This window comes from Perissodus microlepis, chromosome 16 (assembly GCF_051167445.1).
Source record: "Perissodus microlepis isolate ML-2025 ecotype Zambia chromosome 16, ASM5116744v1, whole genome shotgun sequence".
Classification (NCBI taxonomy): Eukaryota; Metazoa; Chordata; class Actinopteri; order Cichliformes; family Cichlidae; genus Perissodus; species Perissodus microlepis.
In genome coordinates this window covers 5,760,100-5,777,654 of record NC_140476.1, presented here as the reverse complement: position 1 = coordinate 5,777,654, position 17,555 = coordinate 5,760,100, and the positions used below count along the sequence as shown (strand labels likewise).

General features: G+C 43.0%; 1 protein-coding gene across 1 annotated transcript; it reads left to right on the top strand.

The window, feature by feature from the left end:
* Positions 1-1,011: 1,011 nt before the first annotated feature.
* On the top strand, positions 1,012-13,768 carry igfbp5b (insulin-like growth factor binding protein 5b). Its single transcript, XM_084908078.1, has 4 exons — positions 1,012-1,726; positions 9,486-9,694; positions 9,857-9,976; positions 10,644-13,768. The coding sequence occupies exons 1-4, from the start codon at positions 1,393-1,395 to the stop codon at positions 10,779-10,781; spliced, it is 801 nt and encodes a 266-aa protein (XP_084764204.1). The 5' UTR covers positions 1,012-1,392; the 3' UTR covers positions 10,782-13,768.
* Positions 13,769-17,555: the final 3,787 nt, after the last annotated feature.

The following is a 17,555-nucleotide window of genomic DNA, read 5'->3' as shown; positions in this document are numbered from 1 at the left end:
AACCCAGAGTTCGTGACATCTTCCCCTTCTCTACCCCTTCTCTGACTCTGACTCTTCTTTCTCGAAAACATGACTCTGGGTTTCTTATGCGCGTGCGCGCACGTGTGTGTGTGTGCGTGTGCGTGTGTGTGAGTGTGTGTGTGTGTGAGAGAGAGAGAGAGAGGGAGAAAGGTAGCACATTGGTGGGTTTCCCTTCTGGCTATATTTCTAACGCAAATGGTGCCCAGTAGAAGCAACAGGTGCAGGCTTTAGAGTGGAGAAGGTATCCCTGTGGCACATCCCTGTGAGTGATATCTAAACGTGTGTGTGTGTGTGTCGGGGGGGGGGGGTAAAACTGGATTGAAAAATGGCAAATCTTCTAAATGTTACTGTTCCAACCGTTTTATAGCCCTAAGTAATGATATCACGCACCTTCTCCCGGTTTCCACCCTGAACGCAGCATTGACGATATTCCATCCAACCCCGTGGCAAACACACAGCATTATGACTCAAGTAGGGGGTTACCGATGATCCCGTTTTTATGACCGCGGGGAATCGTTATGTAACGTAAGGTAACGATGTTTCCTTGAGGCTTGAACAAAAGTTTTCGGGATAAAACGTTCACATGTTAGAATGGATTTAAAGCTCATTATTTTTGCGCGTAAAAACGTATTTTCCCCTTTTTGTTTGGCGCCAAAAATCTTGTGTGAGGTTTTCCCCAGAGTTTATTTCTGAGAATCAACAGCTGAAATATCCGTCTCCCTGTTTCGTTTCTTAGTGTGAGAATTTATTACAGAATACAAGTGTGAAAATCTATAGGCAGTACAGAAGCCTACAGGTTTCGACTAGCTGAAATGCTTTGATGAGGGCTGCTGTTGCCTTTTGCCTCTTGCACCTCGACATCAGCTCAGCCTTCAGGGTGAAAGAGCGATCCTCCTGCTCCTGAAAAAAAAAGTTTGGCCACGTGCCAAACTGCGGAACAAGTGCGCCTCCCCTCCCTGCTGTTTAGCGTATTCATAGTTAGGGGTTTGGGCTGTTTTTTAAAAGGCAAGGCTGCTCTCAAGTTGATCAGTCTGCTCAAGAAACTTGTAGTGGAGAAAGTACCGGAGTCCAAACAGACGGGGGAAGAGATTTTGTGCGCAGAATTGCTTTGCTCCAGCAGAGGACAACATTTCGGGGGGGGGGAAATAGCGCACGTACTTTTAATTGGTCCTTTAAAGTCCTTCTGCAGCGTTCACAGAAAAAACCTTACCATTAATGTTTTTTATAGATAGCAACACTCTTGGATAAAGACTCTTGGCTTTAACTGTAAAAATCGGATTATCTGACTGAGGCATTGTGTTCATTAGACCAAGCTACTTTTCCCCTCCTCTTCGCATTGAGGTTAAGCTATAGCTGAAGAGAACGCCAACAATGTTTCTGAGTTTTTGCCTCCTGGTGACATTTATCTTGGGGCTGTCCGGGTGCTTGGGCTCATACGTTCCGTGCGAGCCTTGTGACCAGAAGGCGCTGTCCATGTGTCCTCCGGTGCCGGTCGGCTGCCAGCTGGTCAAGGAGCCGGGCTGCGGCTGCTGCCTAACGTGCGCACTGTCTGAGGGACAGGCGTGCGGCGTTTACACCGGGACGTGCGCCCAGGGCCTCCGCTGCCTGCCGAGGAGCGGGGAGGAGAAACCCCTGCACGCCCTTCTCCACGGCAGGGGACTGTGCACCAACGAGAAAGGATACAAACCTGCCCACCCGCCCATAGGTAAGACGCTCACTGCTGGGTGACTGAATGCATGCTTGGGAGCGAACATGGGTTTAAAATGTGTGAGAAATGTAACTTCTCATCTGCATCGGGACCCCCTGGGTGTTCTCTCTCCTTGTTTATCAGTGTTTGTTGACATCTTGTCCCACGCCGGGATCCAGCGTGTGTTACTCTGAGAAAGGCTCCTGCAGCCTGAGGGACCAACCAAAAGGCAGCACAGTAGCCTGCTCTGTTTTATTAAATGCAAAAATCTCCCTCTTAAATGAAATTCAACCCCTTTTCCCAAGTTCTTCCCTCCTCACTTAGACCACCCGAAATAGTTCTCTTCCATGCAAAAGAAGCGCAGAGCCCTGGAGCGCGAGCAGCCGGTACCGGCGCGTTTGTTTGACATATGGTTTGAGGTGGCATCTGATTAACTTTTATCCACCGCTTTGAATCAACTGACTGTAGGAGCTCATTCCGGCTCTCTGCGCAGATCACACATGCTCCTTCTGGTGTCAGGCTGAGCATCTAGCTGTAACACAAAAGTTTTAAAGGGCTGAATCTCCACAATAATAACACGGCGTGAACAAACACTCCGCTCGTGTCGCCCGGTGCCGGTTAATCTGCTGCGGGATCGACTCTTAGCTGTGGAGAACGCACATGGCGTGTCCCGGCTAAGCTGCGCCTGCAGTGCGGGGCAGTGGCTGTCAGACTGCGGTTTAGCGAAACCCGAAAGTGGTTGACAATGATCCAGACAGTCTCCGCTTTAAAATGTTTACAGTCTTTTTGAAACAGTTTTCACGAGTCTCTTGACGCACGCACGAAAGGTGGCCGTTTACTGAATGTTGGTTTATTCTATGTAAGTAATATTCAGATGAAAATAGGGTTCATGCTTCAGCCTCCTTTAACATCCAGCTCTAACAAGTGTCTGTCAAAGCCCTCGATTTTCCATCCACACGCCAGAGCTGTTCTCTGTTTTGCGCCTTTCCTGTCCAACTGCTTAAACTGTGAAATCGATCGAAGGCTTCTACTGTATGAGACAAAATGAGCTGCCACTCTATAAACTTTGGATCTCTTTAAAGCAGAATTTAGGCAGATTTGGGGCTGCAGGCTACCCCTATGGGTGGTGTTTCGAGTCGGATTACCACTAAATCTGTGTGCGTGAGAGAAAAGAGAGAAAGACCGATATAGACAGACAGAAAGAGAGAGAGGGAGGGAGAAGGAGAGCTGGGCCAACAGTCTTGAATGATTTAAGATATTTCTGAGGGAAGCAGACAGGTCCACCTTCACTCAGAGTTTTAGCAGCTTGTCAACAACTAGATAAGTAGGTGGAAACCACAAAGATTTTGGCTACAAGCCTCACTCTGTAAAATAGGCTTCGACTGGGCTCATTTATACTATTGATGGAGTCATGAGGTTATGTCCACCCTGTGAGCAACCCCTCATCTCTCTTCTATGGGTCCATCTATGACTGCTGTTTCAAAACACTCAGGCAATCACAGGTTTGGTAAAGCTTCAGTCAGTGTGTGAAATGATGTAGTCTTTTGTGTTTGTTTTCCAAGTTTGTGTGTATTTGCTGCCACATATACTTGGGTGGGGCTGTGCGGGTCTCTGGGTGTGTATTGCATGTGATGACACCTCAGGCAGTTTTGTCTCACTTTGGTTTGCGCCGACACACACACACACACACACACGCGCACGCACGCACACACACACACACACACACACACACACACACACACACACACAAGCAGAACCTGGCTTCTGTGTTGGTCCACGGAGGTAACCGGAGCATCTTTTCCTGCCCCGGGCGGTGCATTCATTGCAGGGCTCTCAGTCACAGCGCAATGATTCAGCAGAATGCCTCCGGCACGCTCTTTCCTCTGAAGGGCCTTCTGTCAAACAGCTCTGCGGACGGGAGCTCATGAGGTGAGCTTCTGGTTTCCTGTCGTGTGGGGTTGCAGCTGTCTGCGCGCTGTACCAGCTGAGCAAGGCAAACACAGAGACACAGAGAGGAGGAGCTCAAGTGTCCACCGCACTCGTGAGGCCACGAGAGCTGCGGCCCACTAAATACTGACTGGGACAGTCAAACAATGGCGGGGAGGAATCTTTGCTATCCTCTAGTCCCCCACTCCCCCCTCCCTTTTAAAGAACAAGAATCCTGGCCATCACTCTGCGTCTGGGTTCATGTCCCAGCAGTGCATTAATTCATGTTTTGCTCTTGCACTGTGATCCCAGGAGTGGCTTGGATTGTAAGGCACAGGAGGTGGTATGTGCTCCCGGGGCACTTAGACTTTGTTAGCCCCCTGTGAGTGAATCAGACCCCAGAAAGCTTGCCAACAGATATGACTTCATGGCAGCAGGCCTCCCGTCCTTCAAGCTTCTGAAAAGGCCTTATGTTTTAACAGATTGCTCTTTGCCAAGAAACAAAAGATGATTAGGGAGTGGTTCCAAAACCAGAATACTCTTCTCACACATGGACAGAAATACTATGCTCCTTATTAGCCTAGCAACAGAAAACCTGCTGCCTTTACTGACAACTTTAATACTTTTACATTTGCCCAGGTCCTTAATGTGTGTGTAGATGCAGTTTTCAGCCGCTGCCAGACAGTTTCAGCCTCGGTGACACTTGTTGTCGCATAATTTTAGAATGCTATTCAATTCATGAGCATTACCATCTGCTTTTTCCACGTTCACATCGTCCCTGGCACGGCGGGTTATTCGGCTGTAGCTGAGAAAATGATGCAAACGCTGACTCTCTCCAACTGTAGACTAATGACAACCAGCCACCGTACTCTGTCTAATGTGTACGTTGCATAAAGGCATGCCACGTTAGATATATCTCCGGTCACGAGTGACTCCAGCTGCCTCACAGCTTCATGACAGGCTCATGCTAAAGGAAAGACTGTATGCGGCTCTCCATCCATCTCACCTTGAACATCTGAGACAGTGCAGTGAAAGCTTACCATGCTGCAGCTCGTGTGCTGCAGGTGCTAGGCAGAGTTATTGGAAAGATCATTTTCCAAAGATATCACATGACCACTTGAAAAGCTCGCAATTCGTGGCAAAAGATAGCGAAGTGATTTCTCGGATGAGACACTGATACTACTGAGTTTTTTTTTTCCAGGTACAGAATGAGAGTCAACACCACTGGAGTTGTTGCTGGCAAGCAAATACCCTCTTTGGCATGCTTGCTTGAATTCTCCCAATAAAATTTTACAGTGGTATTTGTACAGCTTACCGGTCACTGACACCTAATCTGCCGGTGGCAACGGTTGTGAAAGAAATCAACTCTCACTGTAGTGCAGGATTTTATGATGATGTCACATGTGTTTAGGCCTGATCTGGATATTGTAATCTCACTCCAACACCTGGTTACATTCTAGACCAATAATCATATTATTGTCCTTATAGAGGACTATTTAAAGTGAGCAGTACAACAAACTTCTAAAAAGTTTGGCTCCATTCTCCTAAACGGCCATGTAGTGATTCCTTAAACTGTACGAAGACTGATTCTCAGTTTTGATTTGAAGAAGCAGCTAGCTTCTCATCCACAGTGGACTTCTTTTCCTCCCCTCGTTCTCCCTATACAGTACATCCACTCTACAGCGCTTGATGCTCGCCAAAATAGCTTCTTCTGCCACTGGGGAGTCAGAACGTCGTCACACCCAGCAATTGTGTTGTGGTAATGGTGACCCAAAAAGAGGTTGCGTCTGTCCATGTGGCTTGTTGAAAACCAAGTTCAGATATGGGATGAGACCTCAGACCAAAATTAGCAATGTAGAGTAGAGCAGCCATGCGCCTTACTCTAATAATTTACTTTTCGAATGCTCTGCAACATAAAACTGAACGTTTAGCGTCACGGAAGCTGTAAACAGGTCAGGAAGTTTGCTTACCTATAGCAGCATTTCCTTCTTTGAAAGCTTTTGCATCCTCTCATAGGCCCTGTTTTGCAATTTATAATCCTTGAATTGTTCTTGCTGCTATTTATACCATGCATTCAGAAAAGCAGGAAACTTTTTGATTGCAATGAACATATTCTGCGTGCACAATACCATGGGAAGTGTTATTTCCTGCATATTCAGAAGCTGATTGAGAGTGTGCACAAGGCCGAACAACAGAAATCCCAGTGAAACAACAGGACATGCAGGTCAAAACATAATTCACTTGCACTTGTGGTAAAAAAAAAAAAAAAACCTGGACAGAATATTTGATAAAGTCCAGATTTTCTCACTGTTCCAGCTGGTTTGGAAGTGAGCCTTTTTCAGTCATCGGTCTCTTAATCCTTCTCATGAAACCACTGCGCATCTGTCATGTCATGTGCAGAGGATGTATCTTGTTGGCCTGTTTGGATCAAAATCTCTTAATGAAACCCCAAATGGCTGTTGGTGCCATTTCATTACTTTTTGCCACTGAAACGAACTCTTCATTTTATCTGAAAACTCTTTTGCCACAAAAGAGCTCTGCAACTGGCAACGTTGCCATAATTTGGACCCATTTCCTTTTCTCATCAGATAACTTTTATGCTGCTGCACACACTCCTTAGCGACTCCCACAATCCCTCTTGGCTTGTTCACACCTCCTTTTCTGCTCTAGAAACTGCGGGGTTATTGGGCCGTGCCCTTGCTTTCAAATATTAAGTAGCGGAGGCAGTGTGACACAGAGGGATGGCTTACTAACGTTGTGCTTTATATAACAGATGCCCTTAGGCTCATTTATCCCCACAATTATCTTGTCCTACCCCCAGATGAGATTAAACAGCACCTCTATTCACTGCTCTCTTACATCTTGTAAAGATGTAATTTCAGATGCAGGGCACAGACTGACGTTATCAAAGGCAAGACGTAACAAACGTGGTGTAATGTTGGGAAATCCAATGGAAGGTGGGAGAATCCATTGTCCTGTTTTGTTTTTTCTCTAAACGATGTTGTCACAGTCTTAAAGACCCAGTGGAGAGAAAAATCAAAAGAAGGGGCAGCTTATCTTTCATTCTTGGACTTGTGCCCATAAGAAACTTGGGATATTCATGAAGCATAATTGTGTGCAGATGTTAATTTTTAAACAGAGGAGTATCAGGTGCACCTCCTTTGGCTACTCCACTCCTCTTGCCCTAATGAAATCTTTAGCTCGAGCAGAGGGAGAAGCGATAGCAGCACGGCTTTGGGCTCGGCTGAATGGAAGAGATGCACATGACTTGGCTCACTTGGCCCCCGTCCAGCATCTTGGCCGAGTTTCAGGAGTTAAACACAGACCCTCTAAGACTCCTTTACAAGCTGGGTACCCTTAGCATGGAAAAACTGAGTTTTTGTGGCAGAGCTTAAGAGGCCACATCAGAAAAGATGAATTTTTGTGATTTTTGTGATTTTTTTATTTTTTTCAGCGCCAGCATGGAAGTCAGGCACCATTGTCTTTTCGAAAGCTGCATGAATTTTTTGAAAACCTTCATCTGTCCCGCATTGTTAACCGTATTCTCTCCAGACAGGCATGTTCTCAAAGCGACCTACTTCGACCATTTATATGCCCCAATGAAATTACACATGAAACAAGAATGCACGTTTAAAAAAACACAGAGCGTTTATTTTCACCAGGATATTTTATTGCCAGATATGTGGCATTTTAATCAAGCGCCCTGAGAAAGTATTAGACTGTACAGCAGAAATAAAAAGGTTTTCCAAAGTGGTCACATGCACGGTGTACATGAGAATGCTTGTTTGACGTGTTTATTTATAGCACGCAATAGCCCCTTAGTCTGAGCGGGGAGACACAAGGACATATCTAAACACAAATTGAGGCCTGCCAAGTCATGAGTTGCGAGATTAATTTCAAAGAGACGGCAGTGCAGCGCAGAAGCCAAAGACCCAATTCTGGTAATCACCCTGCCTCCAGCCCCCACCTCCCCCTCCCAAAGACTCCCAGACACTCATGCTGTGTCAGGCTCTTTGAACATCAGTTTCTCTGAGCTCGTATCCTTGTTACGTCTCAGCGCCTTTCTCCAGGCTGGCTCTCTACCAAGAGGCCAGTCAGAGTCATGCAACTTGTTAAGTCACATTTCTAACATATTGTTATATTCATAAGTAACATATTCATGTATGGAAGTTGATTTGTCTTCCAGCAGCAGTTGGCCATATAGTTTGCAGCCAACATTCCTCTTTGGTTCAGTGCGCCTGGCCTCGTGCACCACGGCGGGTTTCCTTGTCAGATAAATATAACCAGGGTCATCCACTGGCACCATGGCTTCAGCCATTTGGGGCCTGGCAAAGTCCCCACAATAACTCAGTACTTATGGTACAGCTAAGCCAAGAGGGGGGAAGTGGAGGGCTTGTTTCTGTGGCCTCAAAGAACCTCTGGCTGGGGGTCCAGGCTTAAGAGGCTGAGCCCCAAAGATGGGAATAGGGGGAGGGGAGGGTTTGGGTTAAGGATAAAGGACCTCAACCTGTAAATATCCTGTCAGAAGGGACTTTCAGATCTCTGAGACTACAGTGCCCCCTGGGGGAGCTGGAATTACATCTAAGGAGTGCATACAGTGTGACACAAATGTACAAGCATTTATATGATTCCGTGGTGCAACTGGATTTTCCTGAGCTTGACATTTGAATCAGTTTAATGTGGGACACGTCGCTATAAAGTTACTACACACAGGGGCCTCAGGCCCGGTTGCAGTTTAGCCCAGATAACATGTTAGCAGTTTTTTCCATGCAACACGTGATCCAGGCTTCCCAATTAGTAGAGCTCTTTATGCTCATAAATATCAGTGTGTCTGGATTCATGTGTGAAGACCGGCATGTCTCACTTTTAAACTTATGAGAGGATGTGTTGTTGGTAGACTGTTGAGCAAAAATGTTGTGCATATTTTTCTACATATTTTGTGTCTTTTTCCCTCACAGATAGCCCTGAGCTCAAACATGAATGCAGGATTTCAAACTTTTCCAGTTATAAATAGAGCAAAGGGCCTTTGATAAGTGGGGTTGGGTGAGAAAAGATGATTTAAAACTAAGCTCTTACCAGGAGTTCATCAGCTGTTGGCCAGAGCTGCAGCCTTCTCTCCTCCCTACACAAATGTTAAACAACAGTTGGCACAAACTCTGTGAAAAGCACCCACCTGTTATTGTTTGTATGTGGAAAGGACTGACAGGCAGGATTTATCATTTATGCAGATATTATTTTACAATAATGCAAAATAATATCCTAAACTTTGATTTTTTTCTGTTTGTTAAACATTGCAAATATAAATCTCATATCACTGTTAATATTGTACATTAATATGTGATTAATGTCATTTGATAGGACATTACCTCCACAGAAATGTTTAAAGTTCCAGTCAAAACAACTACCATGAAATGATATGAGAAATGAGTATGAGATAAAAGTGAGAAGGAACTTTGTTTGACACTTAGTTGCTTCTCTTTCTCTTGCTCTCTGTGTATATAGCATATAAAAGCTAAATTAGGTATTTTAAAGATCCAAATATGAGTTTATTTTTATATTTAAAAATAGATTTCTCTGATTCTTTAACTAAAAAATCCAGTAATAATAATGCTACCACTGGGCTCCCAAAATTTTCTGACTTCTCTGAACTTTAACGTAAGAGACGAGCATATTATGCTACGTCCAGATGAACAGAATCAGCTTTTTGGGATTTCCTTACCTGAATGATTGAGCATGCATCAAGGCACTTTAACTTAAGAGAATTCCAGTTACACTTGCTGGATGCGCATAAAAATGTAATTTAAAAAAAAAAAGTAACCTTTTTCTGTTGTTGCTGTTTTTTGTGGTGCAGATCGCGAGTCCCGAGAACACGAGGACACCAGAACCACACAGAGTACCGGCGGGGTTAGACCACCACCACTCTATCCCAAAGAGATTGTGAACAGCAAAAAAGTCCTTGCAGTGCGCAAGGAGCAGAAGAGGAAGCAAGGCAAGCAGCGCATCATTGGCTCAACCATTGATTACTCTCCTCTGCCCATTGACAAGCATGAGCCTGAATTTGTAAGTATTCCATGTGCAAAGTTTCATGTGTTTTTTTGCGGTGTAACATGAAATCAGGGCATATATTTCAACGATGTATTCTTTGAAATATATGTATATGTATATCTCAATATACAACTGGTAGTTGTTTGGTTAATAATCCCGTGCTGCATTTCTCTAAAGGGTCCATGCAGGAGAAAACTGGACGGGATCATTCAGGGAATGAAGGATACTTCTCGTGTAATGGCGCTGTCTTTGTACCTTCCCAACTGTGACAGAAAAGGATTCTTCAAACGCAAACAGGTCAGCCATGATTCTTTAAACCTTATATAGCCTCACATCACCCTTTGAGCAAGCATTTGACCAACATTTAAAACTGCATAATTTCATAGTTATTAAACATAGTTATTTCAGTGGAATGACAGCAATCAGTGGACTTGCTTGCTAGCTGTTAGCTTTAGCCCTTTAAGAATTCACTCAAGCTACTAGCCTATATCCCCAGGAAAAGCAAATAAACATTGTTATGATGATAGTGGTAAGTTCAGGTTAGCAAGCTGCCTCCAAATACTGCATCATTCTACCACACAGACACAGATGTCTGTGAATTAGAGCTAAATAACTAACAAATAGTTCACTTACAAAAAGCAGTGCACAGACCTCTCAAATGGAACAACATCAAAAATGCTCCAAAGGACATGAACATCCTAAACCAAAGAAGTCAAATACAGTGACTCCAATTAGCAGTGCTGGAGGCTAGCAGAGAGCTAACTATCATTCACCAATAACTCAAGGCAGCCCCAGCTAAAAATGCAGTTTATCCTTGCTAAAATATAATTCTCCCCCATAATTCAGAGTTACTAAGAAAAATCCCCACTTTGTGGTTATTACATAGTCGGAAAATAGCTCATTTAAATGTAGGCCTTTTAACATGGGACCTTGCTGGATTAACTCACTGTTTTCTTCTCCACAGTGCAAGCCATCTCGTGGCCGCAAACGAGGCATCTGCTGGTGTGTTGACAAGTACGGTGTTCAGCTCCCCGGCACAGACTACAGCGGAGGTGATATTCAGTGTAAAGACCTGGAGAGCAGCAGCAATAACAATGAGTGAAACTGGGAGGGCCATTTTGACCTCCCCCATCCCCCAACCCTTAACCACCACGTGACCCAGGGCCCACGCCTCCTCTCTGAATCACACCTGTATGCTCCGCCCTACGTTCACTTCAAGATTTGTTTTTTCAACTTAAAAAAAGAAGAAAAAAAATCCAATCGCAAAACAACAGGCTGAAAAAAGACACCTGTATTTTTTTTTTTCCTTTCTTTTCAGTTGACCAAGCACTCTTCTCTAAATGAGGGTGAAAGTCCCAGAAGATTTACTAGATCCTTTGACTATTATGATCACGGGACCGCCCTTCTATGAGCCTGGTCCCTTGGCTGCAGATCCATGAAAATATATGCAACTAATGGATATATTTTTATAGAAGCTGTGGGTTTGTGTGAGGTGAAATTAAAACAATTGTAAAGAAGAAAAAGAGAGAAACAGCATCAGGCTTATTGATTGAAAACAGATCAGTTTTAGGCCATGGAACATGATGCCACTGTGGAGCTGACGATTGGCCAGAGTAATATGTTTTTATCTGTTCTCCAAAAGAAAAAAACAAAGAAGAGATAGGGATATGCTGTAACAGTTGAGTCTATCTGGGTTCTGTCAGAGCACTTATGAATAGGGGAACCTGCTTGGATATGTGTAAAAAAAAATCACAAAATGATGCGTGCATGGACGCGTGCATGTGTACAGTTTGAATGTGTGGTATGTATGTTGGTATATGACGGAGTGAGCCTATTACAAAAAAGAATGTCCTTTTTTTTTCCTTTTTCTTTTTGTTTTTTTTTCTGATTTCGTCACAAGTATTGCTAGAGCTTGAAGTGGTATCGGGACTGGCCTTCTCTTAATGTAAAAGCGTATCTTGGAAAAACAAAAAAAACAAACAAAAAAAAAGCAAGTAGACCATCACAGATGAATCTATGTATGTGGCTCTTTGACAATGTAGCTAGCCTGATATGCCAACTGTGCCTATTTGAACAGACATTGCCATGCAGGGCGACACAGAGCTTAGAGAGCACCGCTGGCTCTACTGGTGAACTAAACGTTTTCAGCTTAAGTCTGACTCAAGTCTGACTCCGATCATGAGTGCATGCAATCCAGCTTCCCAGTCGGGCCGGCCGCTTCTCTGATCCATTTGTGTGAAGTGTAGTTTTGTATGGTTTTGTTTGTGCTGTTTTCTTTGCCTTCAGTGAAGTAAAGACCACCCACTTTTGAGCCATGTTTCTTTATCAAGTGGTTCCCCCTCAGTACTGCTACTACAGTGTAACCATGGTGTATTACATTACTTTTAAATATAGTTACTGAATGTTTGTTTTTCCTGTAGAAACAAAGTATGAGAACAATGTAATTGTGCTTGGGGGGGGGAAAATAGCCTGTAAAGAATTTCAAAGGATTCTTGTAGGTCAACTACAGGGAAGTCAAAAATGCTAACAATCTGAAATCCTTCTGCTTACATGCCTCCACACGGAGGTTATCTACCTTTATCTAAGTGGGGCATGATCCAAACAGAAAGGTTACAGGTTATAACAGGGTCTTTAATAGAGTCGCTCTCTCTGTGTGCAAGTCACAGTGCCTTCCTATATGCAAAGACATTTAAATACTGACGTGAAAGTGACATGGATATCATGCGGGGCAATTTTCAGATACTTGATACGACAATAGAGGTTCTGATTAAGAGAAGAACAGTGAATGTGGTAGGTCCTTTGAAATGGTGTCGATAATATGTTGCAAATCCATTTGTAATCTCCGCCTGGGGGTAGTTCTGGACAAAAATGATGTGTAAGGAACTGCAGTCCGTTAAACCTCCTTCTTCTCTTTGACAACCAATAAGCTAAGATTCATGCTTCTTCATGTGAATGCCAATGTATATGATTGCCAGAGAGGGGAAGCCAAAGGATGTTTGGAGGTAAATCGTGTTTTAGGGCTTTTTTTAATGCTTCTGCAGATGTGTGCATCCTAAATGGCTTCCAGTTGGGAATACATTGTCAAGGCTCCTTGCCCCACTTCCAACACCAAATCCCCGCTACCACTTTCGAAAATAAGCAGCTTGCACTTATTTCAGTTACTCACTATTGATATTGACACACGGCAACATCCTGAGATGTGGTATCATGAAGTTAGTTTAACAGCAAGAACAACAAAAAGTAAAAAAAGCTAAATGTTGTGTTATCTTGTGCTTACCTTTCAGAGGTGGTGCTTTGAGGTAATATTTGTTGACAGGGGCTGTGAAGCCCATGCCTGGGACCTCCAATACAGCAGCATCTTTTAGGGAAAAGTAGATTGAAAGTAACACAGCTAGAGATGTTTTCATGGCCTATTGCACAGAGATGACAGCTGAGATAGAGACAGAGGAGACAGGGAAGAGGGAGAGCGAGCGCCATGGGCAGTGGTCATGATCAGGGCCTAGCCACTTCCCCGATGTGGGGTCACCAATTGCATGACGTTAGATACAGTTAGCAGGACAATAACTGGGAGTCGTAGAAATCCGAGGAATGAAATACTGCAATCAGTTTAAATATCTGAAATTGGAACTTGGCAAATATCAACGTTCCAGGTATCTCTTTCATTTCAATTGCAGGTTGGAATTCAGGATTCCTGTTTGCGAGTAGCAGCTTCCTCAGGTTTCATATCTCCTACTTGGTTTGAATTTCTATTCACATACTTCAGTAGTACAGTAACTACAGTACAGCTTTTATTTCTGAATACATAACACTTTTTGTATGTAATGCGACGATACAATTGGTTTTCGTAATTTGGTGTTCACTGGCTTGTGAAATCGACCCATCGGTGGCAGGAGGATAGCAGGAAATAAAATGGTCAGTATTTGGAGCTACATAAGACAAATAAGAAAAAAAAGACAAAAAAGCTCAAATTATTAAAGTGAATATCACTGTGTAATATTTATTCAACTTGTAATTTATGTACTCTTTTAACCTTTGTCTGTTTTTGTTATGACAAAGCATTTATTTAAATAAAGTTATGTATTCATTTAAGCATTCTGCGTGAAGCTTTCATTTCTAGTACTGCATTTTTAAGGGGAGTAAGTAGCTGCTAAACTTGCTTGAAACATACAGTTTGAGCGGGAATCTTCCTGATTGTAAGCACTAACTAATCTCTGAGGCACGAACTGTTAAACCTCTTAGACATAAGTCTGAGATACCCAGGCTACACTACAGGATCTCATCCAGCATGCAGGATGTGACTTTATAAAGCCTCGCCTGAAGGCAAGTCACCTGGTTTTCAACACCATAGTCAAAAAGATTGCACCGGAAGAAGGAAGTCATTTAACATGAGTTTGAACTTCGGGGGGGGGGGGAATAACATCTAGAGGGGCCGGCTCACTATTCAAATGACTGGGAAGAAGAGATCTGTAGCCTGAAGGAGACTTAATCATGTTATGGAAAACCTGCCTTTATCAGCACTTAAAGGAAGAATGCACTCCCTGTGACACACCTCTTTACACAGACATATATATCCAGTTGCGTGCATATGAAAGATATGGAAACAATATGGTAATCTTTGAAAGTATTTTCTGTGGATACTAAATGTGAAGCAGTTTCACCATCCAGGTGTTTGTCACAACCATCTTTTGAAAAACATGATATAAATGCACTCAAAGAGCACAGATACCAGTTTTTGATTAGCTGTTGGCTTTCAGTTAAACATTAAAGGGCTCTAAGGACATGTGCATGCATCTCTGAAGATGGGTGTCTGGTCATTTTTATTCTCTTGTGGCTTTAAGGAAGTGACAGAATAGGACTTTTCTTTTTTTAGGGGGCCACCAAAATCTTTCTCTGGGGACCTCAAGACTTTGACTGACTCCAGATGTGGGTGACTGAAGCAGGGCATGAAAGGGTAGAAGGATCCAGGAGTTCCTGTGTTGCTAGCAGATCAAGGCTGCTGTAAAGGTTGTTGTGGTATGTTTCCATGAGTCTGTGTGTGTGTGTGTGTGTGTGTGTGTGTGTGTGTGTGTGTGTGCGCGTGGACCAGGGGCAGTGCATGCTTTGACTTCAGGGAGGAGGAAACATGTGTAGAAGATTTGATTTGTGAGGTAGTGTACATGACAATTACTATTTGCCTTCAAAGAAACTGACAACTGCACTTAGGACTTCAAAGCATTTATGCCCCTTTTATTAGATAATTAGGCCAACAACGTTGGACGTCTACATCTAACATCAACTCACGCACCTCACTGCATCCCAAATCCAGTCAAACTGCTGTGCTGTGCACTTTTCTGCCCATGCAAGACCTAAGGTGGGATACTTTTCTGTACTGTATTTCAATTATACAATTAAACAAATGATCAGTGCTGAAAAATCCCAAGCAAAAAGCTTTGGAGATGCTTTTAGTTGCTTGTGCATTGCGTTGCCTGTGGCTCACTTCATTAAATGTGACTTTTAGACAGGATGATGGGACATTTAAAGACATAAGCTTACAAATGGCATGCAGATGTTTACACTACGTATTTAGGATCTCTTCAAATCACTGCTTGTGCTCTTGTATAATACTATCTCTTTAAGAGGTAATAGTGGTTCTTGTCATCACTGAGATGGAGATGAAAGGAGATTTGAAAGAAAGTACGGCAGTTGGGAGTAAATCACATGACTTAGTGATAGAATCCGCCAGTGCTGGTGGTAGAAGACGGCAGACAAGTGTCTGCTAGTTTTCTAGTTTTCATCCAAGGCCTTTCATCCCAAATGGACTAAGACCTAGAATCCCAAATGGTGGGTTGTTCATCGTGGATCGGATGTGACAGTGAGACCCACAAATGTGTGTTAAGTAAACCATATTTAGAGATTAAGATTTGACGTCCCTCAAGCCAAGAAAGGAGAACCTTACGGTGCAGTCTAGTAGACGTTCTCAATATTATGGGAGATTCCAGCAATATAAAAACGTAATCTGCATCATTCTAACAATTGAATGAAGTTTTATATTTTAAACAATTGTTTCTAAAAGGAATCAGAGCGAATCTGTGAAATTTCATCAACAAAAGTTTTAAATGAGACAACGAATGAGATTGGGGGCTCTATGGTCTAGGTATTTTTGATTTTCTCTGACAGCAGTTACTTTCAATCACAACAATAAACTGTTTCTTACACAAGCATACAGTTTCTAGTTTAACTTAGCAAGCAAATTAATTTTTACCTGGAACTTGGTACCATCAAGAAAGGGCACTTTATCACAAATCCTTAACTGACCAATCAACACGCATTACCAGAATCCATTTATGAGCGAAATCAACTTTCATGTAAAAAAAAAAAAAAAAAGTCATAGCATTATTTTATTTGAGTTTGGGTATTTATCTGATTACATTAAAACACTTTTTTGCCCGGAAGAAAGTGTATAAGAAAGAGTTGTCTAGAGGTGATTTATATCATAAAGCAAAAAACCCTACAATGTTATAGAGAGAATAAGTGCTTGGTGTTGGTGGGGAGAACAAACTCCCTTTATACAGGAAAAGATTTCCATCAGAACCAGACCTCATGGATGGGCAGAAATCTTCTACGACTGGTTAGTGAGGGAGTGGAAACAGAAGACAGAAAGAGGAGCATGGAGAAACAATGGGCAATAACCAGGACAAAACACAGAATGCAAAAGGCAAAACTTACCTATTTGTCTCTTGAAGACTGCACGGTTCACTGTAACGGTAGTATAGTAGTGGGGTGGGGTTTTGGCTCAGCTGCAAGGGAGGGGTGGAACAGAGGGTTCAGGAGCAGCACCAGGAGAGGCTGGCTGGTACATCTGTCAGCCATCATCTAATCATGATTCTCCTATTTTACACAGTAACATGCAGGGACTGCAGTGTGTGTATGTGGAGAAGCTGGAACACGGATGACCTGGGTAACATTTGATGACGTCTGAAAAGACAAACTGCTATAAGCTGAGCACACATGTAAATAAACCAGCACTAACTAAATCGCCTAACCTGTGTGTGGCAACTTGCTACCAATAACGTAAAAAATCGGTGCATTTTTTAATACACCGAGTTTTTTTTTTTTTAAAAAAACCTGAAGACCCATTAGTCTGTTTTACCTTCTGTTGTGTTAGGTGTTATTGCCTTTTTGTCTCTCTGATGTGTTTGTGTTTCAGTACGAATATGGTCTAGCTTTTTGTTACATTAGACACTTGGCAAAACATTTTGATGGAAGACTCTCTATAAATGCATTTCATCACTATTATTATTATTATTATTACATGCAACAGTTGCATGCAAATGCATGGGAAGCAAGAAAAAAAGAGGGAGAGGATACAAAATGCTCAACGCATCATGGAAAATTCCCCAACAAATTGAACTAAGGGATTGTTCGGGGTCACGTGATCAAGCTTAACTACCATCTTTGTCAAAAAGGAAAGTTTGTAGAACAATCTTAATAAAAGTAAAGAGGCTGCCTGTTTGAAACTCGAGGAACCACAGCATTCACACTGAAGGTGAAGTGCTTAGTTGTGATGATATGGCACCATGACGTGCTCAAGATATGATGGGCCTGATCATTTAGGACTTTCTTTGTACGAGAAAGGATTTTAAATTCAACATAACAGAGCGGCAGATCAGCGCTGCTAGGAGAGGTACAGCCTGGTCAGGTTACCAGTCTATTACAAGGCTAACACAGTAGGAAGAAGACAACTATTTTTCTCACACATATTGCCACAGCATGCGTGTCTTTGGACTGTGAGAGGAAGCCAGAGTACTCACCAAGAGCCCATGCAGGCGCAGGGAGAATACGTGAACTCCACACAGAAAGGCCTGGTGGTGAATTCAAATCCAAGATAATCATGCCT

Excerpts from the sequence above, each read along its gene's own strand:
- igfbp5b (XM_084908078.1), top strand. The coding sequence starts at position 1,393 with ATGTTTCTGAGTTTTTGCCTCCTGGTGACATTTATCTTGGGGCTGTCC. Across the intron at positions 1,727-9,485 it reads ACCTGCCCACCCGCCCATAG|ATCGCGAGTCCCGAGAACAC; the intron begins GTAAGACGCTCA and ends TTTGTGGTGCAG. Across the intron at positions 9,977-10,643 it reads GATTCTTCAAACGCAAACAG|TGCAAGCCATCTCGTGGCCG; the intron begins GTCAGCCATGAT and ends TCTTCTCCACAG.